Below are 16,175 nucleotides of genomic sequence, written 5' to 3'. Positions count from 1 at the left end.
AAAATGATGTCAGTCTGTTGTCATTACTGATGGTGTTACAAACATCAGCTTGTATTTTTAAAAAAACTATAGTAAAACATGCTCAGTCTGAATCACCATTTTGTCACTATCTGAACTCCAGTGACTACATGGAGCTCTTCAGATGCTAAGGATTATCCACGTTAAACGAGGAGAAAGCTGCGCATAGATATTCCTTCATGCACAATCCAACAATTGAAGAGGCATGAAAGAGCCTTCTTCAATCAGGATAATTGTGCATAGGTTGATCTGAAACTCAGCTACAATGGTAGAAATGGCTAAGACTATGGTGGAAAATATGTTGATGGCATCTGGTCCTAGGGATGGCTGTGCCAGTAAAGAACTGGTCAGGATGGTAGGAGATGCAATTATAACTTGTGTTGAACTCTTAATATTGTAAGCTGGTCCAAGAATGAAGAAACAGAAGGCAAAGTAGTGCTTCTACCATCAGCTACAGATTTAGAAGCCTTTGGTCAAGACATCCTCAGTGAATCTTCTTACCCCAACTCAGTTAGGCAGACTAAAAGTCTGCTGACCTTTCCAAGTGTTCCATGCACAGTAAAAAAAATGTGGTCATCTCAGGTGATGGTGGCAGCTTCTGCAAGTTTTAGTGTTCTGACTTGTGCCACCTTCTGGAGGTGGGCCCAAAGGCTTCTCCAGATGGATAGCTACCACTGGATGGGAAGCCAAAGCATCACATCTGAGGTTACTGGGATTGAAAAAGCTAAGTAAAGTCCACAGAGGTTGTTACAAAGAAATGATTCATACATGCTGTTATTGCCATTTCAGCCTCAACACCCAGTTCTGGTATTCTCCTCCTTCACATTTGGCAAGTTTTATGACCAGTATCATAACAGGTTGTATTATAAAATTGCCTTGTCCTGTTTATTTCGCCCAGGCTGGGGCAGTAACAACTTCAACAGGAGTGACAGAATTGAATGCCTATGCTTTTAAAATGAGTGGAGGCAGACAAATAAAACAAGTACTAGAGCATAACAACCCTATTTAAATGTTGCTCAGTATTTATTAACTGTATCACCCAACTATAATTTTATTAATATGAAAATGATAAAAACTTAGTCCACTTAAGGAGAAGCAGGGAAAGAATCCACTGGTTTCCTGTTGATTATTTATGTTGTAAATAAAGCTCCAAAAGTGTTGACAAAAATGATGTACATTTCCAACCTGCAGCATTTAACAATAAAGCTGCTCCAGAAACGTATGTAATACTTTTGACAGATATAAACTATGATACTTTTTCCCTGAGCAAAGAATTTACATTGACAAAATAAAAAGCAGGAGAACCACAGCGAATATATTTTCTAATAGCAGAAAAGATCTAAAAGTGCACAACCTTCCCCTTTTTCATTTTTACCCAGACACCATTATATCACATTCAAAAACATTAAGTTACATTAGAAGACAATGATATTCTAGCTATTTGAGATAACCTTAAAGGTTGGAGATGCAACCCATAGTCTGTCCTCTGAGCACATTCTCGTACTTGTCAATAGGTCCTTTGTCACAAGAATTACACAATCATTGTGTCCTTTGTTTAAAAAAGTAAGAACCACACAACACGGCAACCTTTAAGCAGCTCACTCAAAAGGGAACATCTGCAAAATTAAACTGGTTCAGATACTTGGTTTCACTTTGGGTGCCTGGGCTGGGTCACCGAAAAGGGCAACAAGCTGGCATGACCCGCAGCCCATTGAGTTCAATGAAGCAATAGAACTGTTTGCTGATCAGTTTTGATGACTCCCAAGCCTTCCTGAAGAAGATCATTTGCAAATTTGCAGTATTGCAGGTTGGGAGGAGGGTGCTGTTGAAGTAGTGACACAATTTTTTTCTGTTTCAGAGGAATTGCAAGACCAAGCAACCTCATTTAAGGACATAGATATACACTGGTATACACACACGCGCACACGCGCACACGAGCACATGCACATGCAAACACACACATACATACACACACACAGAGTACCCCTGGGAATCCAACCAAGTATTTTACATCCATTGGGCACACATGATACGCAATTCCTGGAAAGCAATAGCCTTTGCGGTTATTTAGACCCTTTGCAAAGCTGTATTTCTGCATTGTCATGACCTCTCTTAACATGATCATTTAGACAGACAATGTAGAAGACTTATTGCTGCTACCCCTCATGTTTCTTTACTGGGGGAGAAAGACACAGTCAATATGAAACTATATATCAAAGCCTTTCTAAATAAAATTTTTTGACAAGAGGCAAAGAATGGGTATTCCCCATATCAGTAATAATAATAAAAAGGACAACAACAACAACTGTTGTAGAATAACTGTGTGTTACAGCACAAAGCTGGCCTCCCGTCATAGCTTTGGTACCCCATGAAAGATCGGTAAGTAAAATTCGAAAGAAGCAATTTGCCTTGATTCTTGTCCAGCAATGCTTGGTTTCAGGAATCATTTCCAATAAGCTTAAGTGACAGCCAAGTCACCACCAGATTCAGAGCCCCAGCCTTCCAAGATGTTTATTAGCCAGATATTTTTTGACTGAATGGAGGGCCAGGAGGGAGATTGTATAAGCCCAAAGAGAGGGGGATGTGAACACTCATCTCCCTCCCTCCAAGAACATCCCATGAACTGCTTGAGAGCATAAGCCTTGTACTTGACACTCTAATGAGCTAAGGAAGTATTACCTAAAAGTGTGTGTTGAGGGTATGCAACTATAGCGTCTATTGTTCTTCTAACCACAAACATGACATTCTGCCTTGCAAGGAGCCAGTTACACACAATATATACAACAAAAAGGGTTGCTGATATTAAATATGATCCCCCCTTGCCATAATATATTAATCCACAGCAGCTGAAACAGATGGCTGTTTCATGAATAGCTCTTCTCAGTCATTTTCATGAGCTACAAGAAATCAAACGTCTCAAGAGACCATTTACAAGGGATGGGGTGGGGTGAGGAATGAGATGCTAGGACTTACAGTTAGCGGCGTGACCAATGCCAAACCAAAAGGGGAGGAAAGTGACATTAAAACCATAGTTTTGAAAACCATGTACAAACTTCTAACAATCCTTACGCTTTAAGCATAATTTCTTCTAAAGTGAAATACCAATATTGCAATCCCCTTTCCTCCTTTTTGTTCGTAACAATCAGCTTGATATTATTATTATTATTATTATTATTATTATTATTATTATTACAACATGAAATCTTGAGTAGTTTTCTACTCACAATGTTATAGTTTGCCTCTACTGTACATCTTTCCCCCCCACCGTGATTTAAAATTTTGAAAACACAGATTTGTCCCACATTTCTGGAAAGCCCAAAATAGAGTACTTTTCTTGAAAGTGCCTAACCTCATGAGATGATACAGCAATAGAAACTTGGAGATTCATGGGAAAAGCAGGAAAATTAACCAAATAATGTTTCTTTTCCTGAAATAGCAGCATGCAGCTTTGCCCCATCAAGCTCAGTAGCATTTTCATCCTAATGTAGAATAAACATCTTCGTAATAATTAATGCTATATTTTCCATGCATTCAGCAGCCTGGAATCACCTGATTAAATTTCCTTCCTTTTTGACATGACCAAAACAATAACAAAACCAAAACAAAACCTGGCTGCATTTCTATTTGCATACAGTCCATACCTGTGACTAATTTAATGTTAAGTGAATTTTCATTCTTAATCTGACCAGGTTATGCCACACACTCCCTGACCAAGTGGAAATTTCTGTGCAGAAGACAAAAAATGTCCGTAGAGGAATTTCCAATGGATATTGAGAATGTGCATTTCATTAAAAAAATGATTCTTTTTTTCCCCCTGCAAGGCTCTGCATGCATTTCCCCACATTATCTAAGTAGAATATAAATCATACTTATCATTCTCCGCTTTCCTCCCTAGCTACCTTTTGAAGCAGTATTCCTGAGACAGAATGTTACTGATCAAACCTAACAGACTTCTTGATGGGTGAGGAAATGGACACACACACACACGAGACCACAAAAGAATTTGCAAGTGACAAGAGAGGGGGAATCAATCCTTGCTGTGCCACACAGCCACTCCAAGGAGCAACTCAGTCGGCTCTCCGAAAGAGAAGACACACAACCCCACAACGCTTTTGTTAGACCATTGCAAAACCTCTAGGAAAAGAATGATGATAATAATAATGGTATGATGATCAACCATCAGCCATTCAAAACCTGGGGCTGAGGTTCCCATGGTGTCAGGCAAGCAAATTGATACTTACATTCTGTCGGAAACTAGCAAACGGCTATCTACCATCATCTCCGGCAGAAAATCCAGCTTGAATGAAGAAGTCATATTCTCTCTTGCTCTCTCTTCGCTCTGGCTTTCTTTCTTGCTCTCTCTCTCTTGCTCTCTCTCTCACTCACTGGCTTTTCTGCCCCCCTCTCCTCTGCACACTGTTCTGGTCTGGCAAATACGAATGTTTCTCTTGCTTGTCTGATTCAACAACTGTGCTGGCCAAGAGACAGGCAGGGACAGGTGCGGGAGGCCTCCCCAAGGCAGCAGTCGAGTCGGCAGTTGTCACATTCTCTCCCCCTCTTGTTTTCCTCCAATCCCCTCTGAAATCTACTGCTGAGGCAACTGTCTATAGAGCGCCAGGTGCTGAAACTGGAGGCGGAGCTCTCTCTTTTTTCCACTGCAGCTAGTGTTTAACTCCTACAGTCCCAGGCAGCCTCTCCAACATGCTGGACCGTGCATGGCCAGAAGCAACATGGACAATCATTATATTTACGTTCTTAAAAAAGCCATTAAATTCAGCACATGAGTTTGGCCACCCAGATTGGTTGGAAATGGAGCAATTATCATCATCCTCTTCCTCCTTCTCAGCTCCAATGTGGCTTTTGTCAAACTCACTTTGACTGCTCAGATTGACCATCACAGTGTTTTTTAAGTTGATAAATATAGTTTTACAGGCTATAGAACAACAACCCGCCAATGCACCCCTTGTTGCACCCAAGAGTGATTTGAGCTAGATGCCATTTCTCAGGAGGGACGTCACTTTGTATCGCAATAACAAATCCAATGAAACAAATGATCCTTGACGTGATAAGACAAGGAGGCAATCAGGGAGCAAATTAATAAAAATTGGATGTAATGCTTTTTTTTTGTGGCTGAACTTGCTGTAATGAATGTCTCCTTCTCTTCTGCCCCCTCCCCAAGATAATAAAACATGTAGATGCAAAAAGGCAGTTAATTGTGGTTTCTGCGAAACTGTCAACAATATTGCATTTTTTGGATTATCCCCTCTCTGAAATTTGAGTATATTTATTGCTGTTTAAAAATTCACAATAGAGTAAAAAATGGGTGCAGGAGGGGAGAACGAAGGATCATGTTCTTATGGGAAGAAATTCAGGCTATGAAACTGAAGTGGTTAGGATTTAGAAGACGAGGGGGAAAATATGATTAAAGACCCTCTCAGGTTTTATGTATTTATGCCTCAGTATCCAAGGGACTTAAATGCCAATTCAGATACCTGATACCAACTCCCTAGGAATTTGAAGTATGAAGCAATCTTATGCCAGTCATTATAATAAATGAGGCACTTTTACAAAAAGACGGTAATCATTTCAAGGTAGATGTCTTGTTCATTCACATCGGCTGAGGAGACCAATAAAAACATATATCTCATTTCCATCAAACGCTGTTTGTGGATCGAGATCTCACAGTAGTCTGGGGAAGGGACGTAGAAACGGTTAGGTTATGCAAGAACTTGTGGCAGAAGCAAGTGTTCCCAAATATTTTCATCTCTTCAATTAGTATAAAATGTTATGAGCACAGATGTAAACTCATCACCATCACTGCCATCATCATCTAGCAATATCCAGAAATGTTTCTCAGTCAGAGATAAAGCACAATGTAACACCTGCATTGTTTTTCCTGTCCCATCCAGCAGAGGTTTACATATATTTTGTTTAACAGAGAATATTCACCTAATTTGTATATACCTACTTGAATGAGTACACTAACTGTTATAGTTGAAGAGATTAATGAAGAATTGCCCATCTTACCAAGCATTCACATTGTCGGAGTGTCGTTTGACATCCTTTTGTTTTTACTTGATCACTCAACATCTGACATCATGTCACCCCTGATGCCTAAATGGAAAAACATGTGGGTTGCAACAGCCAGTCAGATTAGAAGCAGTGAGAACAAATGAGGCTGAGGACAGTGATAGCAAAGAAAGGGAGAATGGAACACAGAAAAGCAAAAGTGAGGTGAACTGGAGGGCAGTGAATATCATCAAACAAGTATCTTCATGAATGTCAGAAGAAGAAGAAAAATGGTGAAAGAAAGCACTTTATGACATTCCTGAAAACAATGAGGGTGCACAGATTGGCCATTAAGGCTGGCCTGGAGCAGAGTCAGGGTGTGGCATCCACACTATGCATCCCCCGACTCCGTCCCCAGGCCAGCATGATGTCGTGCACCACACCACATGGTGGGCAGAGTCACGGTGTTCCTCTGGTGTTGTGTCTACATGATGGAGCACCACAGAAGTGTGGAAATGCCACAGCACTCTATGGTGCCCTTTTTGTGATGCAGAAAGGAGTCACTTTTTGCTGCTCCTTTTTGTGCCATGGAAAGGCAAGATCAGGGCTGTGGCGTGCAGTTGCTGCGGCTCCAATCTGGGGCTAAAAAGGATGGCTGCAGGCCTCCTTTCAGGGGCGATCTGTACAGCCCCATTGTCTCAGCCCATCACACTGAACAGAATAGAAAAAAGGAATGGAAAAGGAATAGATTTATACAAAAGCATACATATACAAGAGAAAAATGCACAGAATGATATAGAAAGAATCTGTTCATCACATACTAAACCAACATAGGGTGCATCTACACTGTAGAAATAATGCAGTTTGACACCACTTTAAGTACCATGGCCCCATCCTACCAGGGATTTGTAGCTTTGTGAAGCATGGGCAATATCTATCTGAGAAAGCTAGAGACCTTCCAAGACTACAAATCCCAGGATTTCATAGGGTGGAGCTACAACATTTGTGCACAAGCAATGTTTTGCACAGAAAAGAGTGTATTTTGTACAGAGGATTTTTATTTCAGTGCAAAATATTGTGCTTCTTGTGCAAAAAGCATGGTTGCACAATAGTTTTTTCACACGCACGCACACACACAAAGAGTGATCCTACCATGTGCACCTCCAGCATTAAAATCTCATAATTTCACCTAGGAGGGTCAAATCTTTTGAAGTTATTCAATCTTAAATACAACAATACAAAACAAATTTGTACATGTAATTTTGTTTTACACTTCTTTGTCACACTTTTCTAAAAATTTATATTGAGTAGTACACAAAGGGCTATGTGAACCATGTTGCTTTTATCAAATGTTGCCTTTTAGCTATATCCTGTGATATGTGTATTTATCTCACATCATCAATGAACCCATGGCTTTACTCAGTTACCTAAGAATAAACAACATGTTATTGGCTTCCTCAAGGAATCTACCAAATGACCTTTGGCAACTGGTGAAAGCAACACGAGGATTTGAGAGGAAAGAATGGTGGTTAATGTTTCCAGGAGATCTGGATTAGCTAATGCATTTATATAAAATAATAAAATAAAAATAAATAAAATTTTTATTTATATCCCGCCCTTCCCACGATCAGGGCGGCTTACATCAAGTTAAAAACATAGTCCAATTACAACAATTTAAAAATACACAAGCAATAAAAAACCATAACAGACAAACAAAAAGCCCCATAGCCCAACCTCTTGGCCACGGAAGAGGAGGGAGGCCCACAGGATTTTATTCGGGGAATGCCTGTTGGAACAGGAAGGTTTTCAGGTCCTTCCTGAATTGGGCCAGGGTGGTAGACGATCGGAGCTCAGTGGGCAGCGTGTTCCAAAGGGCTGGGGCAGCTGTGGAGAATGTCCTCCGTGTAGTGGAGGCTAACCTAGCCCCAGGCACCTTCAGTAGCTGCTGACCAGACGTTCTGAGGGTGCGAGGCAGAATGTACGGGGAGAGGCGGTCCTTTAGGTATCCTGGGCCCAAACCAATCCATATCATATAATCAAAGAGTTGGAAGAGACCACAAGGGCCATCCAGTCTAACCCCCTGCCATGCTACGCACAATCAAAGCATCCCTGACAGATCTTCCTAATGTTTAGGTGGAATCTTTCTTCCTGTAGCTTGAATCCATTGCTCCATTTCCTAGTCTCTGGAGCAGCAGAAAACAAGCTTGCTTCTTCCTCAATATGACATCCCTTCAAATATTTAAACATGGCTAACACGTCATCTCTTAATCTTCTTTTTCCAGGCTAAACACACCCAGGTCCCTAAGCCACTCCTCACAGGACATGGTTTCCTGACCTTTCACCATTTTGGTTGCCCTCCAGCTTTTCAACAGGCTCAACCTTCTCAACATCCTTCTTGAATTGTGGTGCCCAGAATGGGACACAATATTTCAGGTGAGGTCTGACCAAAGCAGAACAGAGTGGTACTACTACTTACTTCAATCTAGACATTATACTTCTATTGATGCAGCCTAGAATTGCATTGGCTTTCTTAGCTACCACATCACATTGCTAACACATGTTCAGGCTGTGGTCAACTAAGGCCTGGTACAGACGGACCAAAAGTTGTGTGCTGTTGCAGATACTAGGGTTCAGGAGCGCACAGTAACCGCACGCTCCCAAATCCTAGTGTGTAACGGTGGCAGCATCATTGGTGCCATCCCATCCACATGGACGCCACCATGATGACATAAGTGATGTGCAACGTACAGATGTCGCTGTATGTCGCTTATGTCACCAGTGCACCAATGGCGCACGTGTGACATATGCTGGGTGCCTTAAAAAGAATCCGTTTTTTCTGGTTCTTTTTACTGTGGAGGGACGCCACATGGTTTGGCTGCTGCAGCATCCCTCCAGAAGAAAAACGGATACCTCCAGCCCTCCCTTTCAGGGCGCCTAGGACTCCTAAATCCATTTTGCATGTACTGCCATCAAGCAAGGTATTATTCATCCTAGAATAATAGAATCATAGAATCATAGAGTTGGAAGAGACCACAAGGGCCATCCAGTCCAATCCCCTGCCATGCAGGAACTCACAATCAAAACATCCCCGAGAGATGGCCATCCAGCCTCTGAAGGGTTTCCAGACCCTTCTCAATTTTAGTCACCCTCTTTGGACACACTTCAGCTTGATGCAGTGGTCAGCTTGAAAAATGTACCAAAAAGCATTTGAAAGTGCATATTTTGTGGGAAAGTCTATGTAAAAAAATGTGTATTCGGGGAGAAAATACATTTAAAATATTTAACCTTTATGTGAATATTGCTTGCAAAGATATTTCAAGAAAAAAATAATTCACAGTGTAAATTGATAGATAATGCAGTTATTTATGAATAAGTGAATGAACATAGGCAAAAATGGCATGGAACAGGAATGGGATGATTCATCTATTCTTACTTCTTTGGAATATTATAAAATGGGCTAGCTGTAGGTTTGAGAGCTCTTGAATTCATTTCATATTGAGCCACAAGGTTAAGAGGGAAGTAGTGGTGGGGATGTCATTTTAATTGTCCAAAATGCCAGCAATGTAGCATCACTCTGGCACTTTTTTGGGCAATTTAAATGGCTGCTTATGTCAATAGAAAAAACCCACCACTAGGGATCCAAAGGAAGTGTCACTTCCAGCAAAGCCCCCCCCCCCCAATGATTAAAGGCAGGTGCTAGGTACTGATATAAATCCAATAGTCTGTTTTAACTAAATAGACCCACTGAATCAATGTGCATTACACATGTGCAACCTAACATTGATATTATACTCTAAAGAACAGTCAGGTTACCTTTATCATCCATAAGACCTATTCCACTCCAAATATTTTATATATCATTGCTATATTCTAGCAATCAAAATAAGTAAGCAATGTTAGAAGAGTGACATACAGCCAAGGCAGGATAATTCACCCTTCCTCCAATGGGTTTCCTCCAGATGTGCTGAACTATGACTCTCATCATCATCCCCTAGCATGGCTATCCTAGCTGGTTATGAAAAATATTTATAAGAATGTATGCAACACCTGAAGAGTAAAAGCCTCATTTTTCTGAGATTATAATTTTCATGTCAGTGGGACATGGTTAATTCATAACAGGGTTTTAATTCAAATTTTACATGAACTTTCAAAACCTATTTTGGGGATAGGATTTAGCACCCGAATAGCTTTTGCAAAGTTCAGACTACAACTAATGCTGATTCACTGACTCACTGAAATGGAACCCATTAGTCATTAGGGCCTCTACCTCAAAACCATCCCACTACGGTCAAAGGAGAGTCCCATCTTTAACAAGAAATAGAGGAACTGTCCTTGGCAAAAGCCCATTCTTAACAGAGCCTTGTCATATACCAGCTCACAAATCTCTAGTGTGCTATGGTCATATTTTTAAATTCTCTTACCATCATATTTGTGATTCATTTGCATTCGAGGTGACCTCATATGCAGTTCCACATATGCTTGCAATTGCTGTTGTTCCTGGTTATTAAACGCTTGTAACAAATTTTGTTCACTTGCTTGCAATTGCTTGAAAAACCTCACAATCTATAACACGAATGACTATTAGAGATGGACATACAATATCCTAAGATTTCTTGGCACTGTTGCTCTGATCTAGAGATCGGTTGAAGGTGCTCTAAACACATATATCCTTGTGTTAACATGTGTGTGTATATGCTTTCAAGTCACTTATGATGACTCCAAGAATTTCAAAGGGTATTTTAAAGCAAGGAATACTCAGAGGTGTTTTTGCTAGTTGCTTCCTATGAAATATAGCCTGCAGCACCTGGTATTCATCAGCAATTTCCCATCCAAGTACTAACCAGGGCTGGCCATGCTTAGCTTCCAAGATCAAATGGGAGCTAGTGCCTTTAGGGTATTCATTGCTGTGTGCCTTCAAGTCATTTCTGAATTATGGCAAGCTAAGATTGTCATCATGTGGTTTTTCTGGTCGAATTTTTAAAGACGGAGTTTGTCCGTCAAACCACTATCTGCAAAAAGCCCAGGATTCCATATGATGCAGACATGGCAATTGAACAGGAATCATAGTGCTATAATTCTATAGTGTGTACTGTCCCTTGGTTTGACCTGTTGGTTTGTCATCCAAATTTATTAACCAGGCATAACAAAACTTAGTTTCCAAATGCAAATACATTGTATTCAGGGAGATATGCTGGTTGCTTGGTGTTTTCCAAGAAACAATGGATGGGCTGTAGCCACCATTTTCAATTTCCCACAGTGCTTGAGGTATTGTGCTATTTGGGGCACATTGTGAGATATTAAAATGGTGGATAGAACCAGTCACTCAGCATGTTGCCACAATCATGAGCTAAGCTTGACAGGACTTACCAATGAAAATATGGCAAATATATTCAGATCGTTGTTTCTTCTTCTCTTTTATGTTTCTATACTCCAGCTTATAACCTTCCCATTTTAGGAATTTCTGTTTTCAAAGCATTTTTAGTTTTTGTTTCTTCCCCTGCTCCTTTCAAAAAGCTGTACCTTTCTGTTACAACTCATTGCTAAGGCTGTACATGGTAAAGAAAAATATAAGAAAGGAATCAGAGGCGCGTTACAGACCGCCCCTTTGGGGCAGCCTGTAGGCGCATCTTCCCCCACCGGATCGGGGCCTCAGTGGCCAGAGCGGCAGCCGCTGAAGCCCCGATCTGCCGCTTTCCAGGCTGTGGGGAAGCGGCAAAAGGCCCCTTTCCCGCAGCCTGGAAAGGGGTGTCCTTGGGGCTTCAAGCCCCAAGGATACCCCGCGGCGGCAGGGAGAAGGAGAAAGGGGCCGTTTGGTCCCTTTCTCCTTTGGTCCGCTGGGCGCAGCCGTCTGAAGGCTACGCCCAGCAGACCAAACCAGGAAGGAGCTCCGAAACGGAGCTCCTTCCGGGGTCGCAGAAAGGGCGCCCTATGCGCCCTTCCGTGACCCCAATACGTCACAACCGCACCACCTTGTTTGGAGGCGGCACGGTCATCACATATTGATGGCAGCGGCCGTGTGGAACGCCCGCCACCATTTTGTGCATGCAGAGCGCGCACTAGGGTTAGGGCGGTGCAGAAGCACCACCCCGTCTTAACCCTAGTACGCGCTCTGCGCATACTTTTTAGCCCGTCTGTAACGGGCCAAAGTTTCTGCACTGAGGTATATTCTGCAGCTACATAAAGACATTAAGAAGAAAACATTTTTGCTGGCATTTTAACTTTTTAAAGAATATAATCATTAGAATTAAAAGGTTGTATTTATTATGGTATTATTTTTACTTGTGTTATTTTATTTTTAAGTTATTCAAATTTATTGTAGTGTTAATAATAACAATGACATTATTATTCATCCTGGCTAGTATTACCATTCTGAAGAAAGAAAGCTGGGGCCAATTATCCAAATTGAGCAAATATAGTATATTTATTTTGCATAATTTTGCTTTTTAAAAGAAACGACTGGTATCATTCTTTTGCATAATTTTGCTATTTTGAAGGAACTATTTTAAATTCTGGCTGTAATAGGGATTTAAGAAAAGATCTCTTGGATTGGCCCAATTCTCCAATAAGTGAACCCTTCTCTTTAGATCAATTGCCAGCAAGATACCTTTGGGAAAGTTTTAGGTAAGGGATGATTATTGCAAGGGAAGAAATAGCAATGAACTAAGGTCCAAAACATCCAGCAGAAATAATCCAGTTTGAGACCGCTATAACTGCTTGGCTCAATGCTAGGGAATGCTGGCAATTGTAGTTTATTGTAATACCAGATCTCTCTGACAGAGAAGGATAAATGTCTCACAAAACTACAGTTCCCAGACTTCCTTAGCATTGAGCCAGGGCAGTTGAAGTGGTTTCAAACTGGATTATTTCTGCAGTGTGTTTTGGACCTCAGATACTATGAGCTGAAAGGATGGCAGTTCACTCTGTCCATTGAAAATCTGGTTCAGATATGAAGCTGACTTCTGATATTTCAGCAAACACTGCCCCCCCTTTTACCACCAGAGAACTAGAAACTTTTTTTAAAAGAAAAGAAAAAAGAAAAGAATGAAATACAAAATTTAGAAGAAACGCACCCAACATATTCTGCCCTTTTCTTGGACTGAAGAATCACTTCATATACAGTGATACCTGCTGCTCTCTGGCATTTGAATAGCTTCCTTGCTCTCGACTCTTATAAAGATAAGGATGACTCACCTACTTCCCTTGGCTTACCCTAATATACTCCTCACCCACTCTCCCCAAAACCCATTTCATTTTCTAAACTCTCATGTTCCATATGCTTTCAGTGTGTCCTTCCCCAAATTGGTGCCCACCAAATGTTTTGAGCTCTAGTTGCCTACATGGGCAGTATGTGAGCAGAACTGAATGGCAATTATAGTCCAAATCATGTGGAGAGCACCAGGTGTCAGGGTGAGTTAGAGCCAGTCCCTGGCTCAGACTGATATCTCTTTTGTATAGCAGGCAGAGTCTTGCTCTACAAATAGGAATTAGCCTTCCAACACTGAGAATCATAGAATCATAGAGTTGGAAAAGACCTCAAGGGAGGAAATCCATGCAGGAATACACAATCAAAGCACTTATTTCTCAACAGATGGCCATCCAGCCTCTGTTTAAAACCTCAAAAGAAGGAGACACAATCCTGTACATGTTTTCATGAACTCATAACTCAGATTATTCAATGAAGCTTACAGCAAGGCAAGCATTTTCAGTCCTAAAGTTGAGATGTCATTCTGGGCACTACAGGGATACACAAAACAAAGATAGCATCAGAGGTAGAAAGAAAATAGCCGCAACCTTATTGGATACAGCTGAGAAAGGCCTGGCATAGCATGGAGCCACAGATCCAGCATACCCTCCAACTGTCCCAATTTTGCAAGGACAGTCTGATTAATCCTGTGTCATCCCACTTTTTCATCTCCTTTTAAAATGTCCCCATTTTAAACAACAACAACAAACAACAACAAACAAATGGGTCCTTGACCAAATCATTCCTGTAAACTCCCTGGAAGCCAAGATGATCAATCTGAGACTATTGTACTTTGGCCACATACTAAAAAAGCATGGCTCACTAGAAAGGACAACAATGCTGGGAAAGGTGGAGAGAAGTAGAAAGAGAGGAAAACTGTTTGCTAGATGGATGGACTCTATTAAGGAGGTTATGGGTATAAATCTGCAGAAACTAAGCAGAGTAGTGGAGGACAGGGAGTCTTGGAGATGTCTCACCACAGGGTCATCATGTGTTGAGATCAACTCGAAAGTGGTTAACAACAACAACAACAAAAGTTAGGTTAAGGGAGCTATTATTCATCCATCAAAGAGCTTTTTCATAAGACACCAGTACAGCACTGTCCTAGCTCTATCCTATCAAATCCTAGGAGCTTTAGTTTGATGAGGCACTAGAGAGCTCTAGCACAAAACTACATACTTCATGGTTCTATAGGATGGACCTGTGGAGATTAAAGTAGAATCACAGTGTTACATTTGTGGGGCTTAAAGTGGCACCATATCTCTTTCAGATGAAGCATTCATGAAATATTAGGATCCCTCAACAATTCACTGTTCCCTGGAAAATACTTTTTGTTAAGAAAACATAGAACAACAGAAACTCACCATCCATCTGAATTTTTAAACTATGACATATTAATCTCATTTCCAAATACTATGTAGTTTATTTTTTTTAAAAAAAAAAATGTCCAGTGTATACTACAAAGGTCACTCAGTTTGGTACCAGAACAAGGAGGCTACTATCTTTTCAAGGAGAAAAGGCATGCCTAGCGGATGTGCCAGAGTACAGCTGCATTAAACTTAGCACATGCCCTCCAACGTTTGTCAGATGCCATTAGGTATACTCTTGTTTTATTTCATGTGAAAGAGTAATTGTTCCTGGTAGTGGGAGACCAAGAAGCATTCAAAATAAGCTGCTTCTTTGAGAGCCTAGCTGAAAGATTTCTATTTATTTTCTTTAAAAGGCTAAAAAGGCACAAAAGGTTTCTGAAATTAAAAACACAGTAACACGCACATTATTATGCAGTCAAGAAGATCCGTCAGCAGTAATCCCATAAAACAACAGTTTCTTAAAGCCAGTGCAAAGCTAAAATGCACACTCAAAATGAATTTTCCCTGTTTAGAGTCTGCAAGTAGGAGAAGGGCATATTTTGGCACATGGGTGTATGACCAGCAAGGTAAAAAGAGGGGAATGTATTTGTGGTAATGACCATAGTAGACGATGGTAGAGCACATGTTTTCCATCTAAAAGGCCCCAAAGCCCACCATCTCCAAACAGGGCTAGTATTTTAAACACTGGATAGCAAAGAATCAATTAGATGGACAAGTTTAATATAGCCATATAGGATACGCTGTCTGGTTATATGGCAACTTCCTTCATTTCTGCTCTTGCTATGTGACTTCACATCATTTCTGACTTATGATGAGCCTAAGGTGAACCTATTTTTGGGTTTTCTCAGCACGATTTGTTCAGAGTGAGTTTGCCATTGCCATCCTCTAACGCTGAGAAACTGTGACTTGCCCAAAATCACCCAGTGGGTTTCCTTGGCTAAGTACAATTTTAAACTCAGGTCTTCCAGAGTCCTAGTCCAACACTCCAAGCATGACCTGCACTGGATCTCCTTCCAATATTTCTGTTACTTCTTAATTATATATTTCTTCTATGCAAGTCCAGCTTGTTCCCAGAAAAGGATGTAATTCTTCACCAAGTTTCTTCTTGAAGGCAGCAATGAGCAATTCCAGCAACTTCCTACCGGCAGTTAAAAAAAAAGTTGTTGAAAACCATGCAGTTTTTGAAGGCTATTTGCAACTCAGGACTTATTTTGTGGGCGAGGGGACCCATATGGTTGCTTTGCACAGAAATCAGTATTTCCTGTAAAGGAAAGAGTCTTTCCTGCATGGAAGACAATAATTCAGTTTCCTATGCAGGTTTTTTTTTTTCTGTTTTGTGTGGAATAATTGTGTAACTGGGGATCTGTTCTGCATAAAATTCACATGTTTGATTTGCATAGAAAACAAAATTGTCTGCACTGAAAACATTCATTTTCTGTGCAGGAATTAATATTTGTGTGTTGAAATATTTTCCATTTCACCCGCACAGAAAATGCTGTTAACTTCACAACAAATTTTGTGCAGAATAAGCCCTG

General features: G+C 40.8%; 1 protein-coding gene across 20 annotated transcripts in view; it reads right to left on the bottom strand.

The window, feature by feature from the left end:
* The window catches only part of CELF2 (CUGBP Elav-like family member 2), a 648,498-nt gene that overhangs the window by 369,778 nt on the left and 262,545 nt on the right, over positions 1-16,175 (bottom strand). For 5 of the 20 annotated variants that reach the window (XM_042470485.1, XM_042470495.1, XM_042470497.1 and 2 more), the window contains exon 1: positions 4,260-4,595. The exons of 14 other annotated variants lie outside the window; for them this stretch is intronic. In XM_042470485.1, coding sequence (XP_042326419.1) covers positions 4,260-4,333 — 74 coding nt within the window. In that variant the 5' untranslated portion in view covers positions 4,334-4,595. Of the gene's footprint in view, positions 1-3,887; positions 3,935-4,259; positions 4,596-16,175 lie in introns of those variants that run through there. One more of the 20 variants, XM_042470491.1, reaches the window with a different exon arrangement.

The sequence above is a fragment of the Sceloporus undulatus genome, chromosome 5 (genome assembly GCF_019175285.1).
Source record: "Sceloporus undulatus isolate JIND9_A2432 ecotype Alabama chromosome 5, SceUnd_v1.1, whole genome shotgun sequence".
NCBI classification, from domain to species: domain Eukaryota; kingdom Metazoa; phylum Chordata; class Lepidosauria; order Squamata; family Phrynosomatidae; genus Sceloporus; species Sceloporus undulatus.
This window is presented reverse-complemented; position numbering and strand designations above follow the sequence as displayed.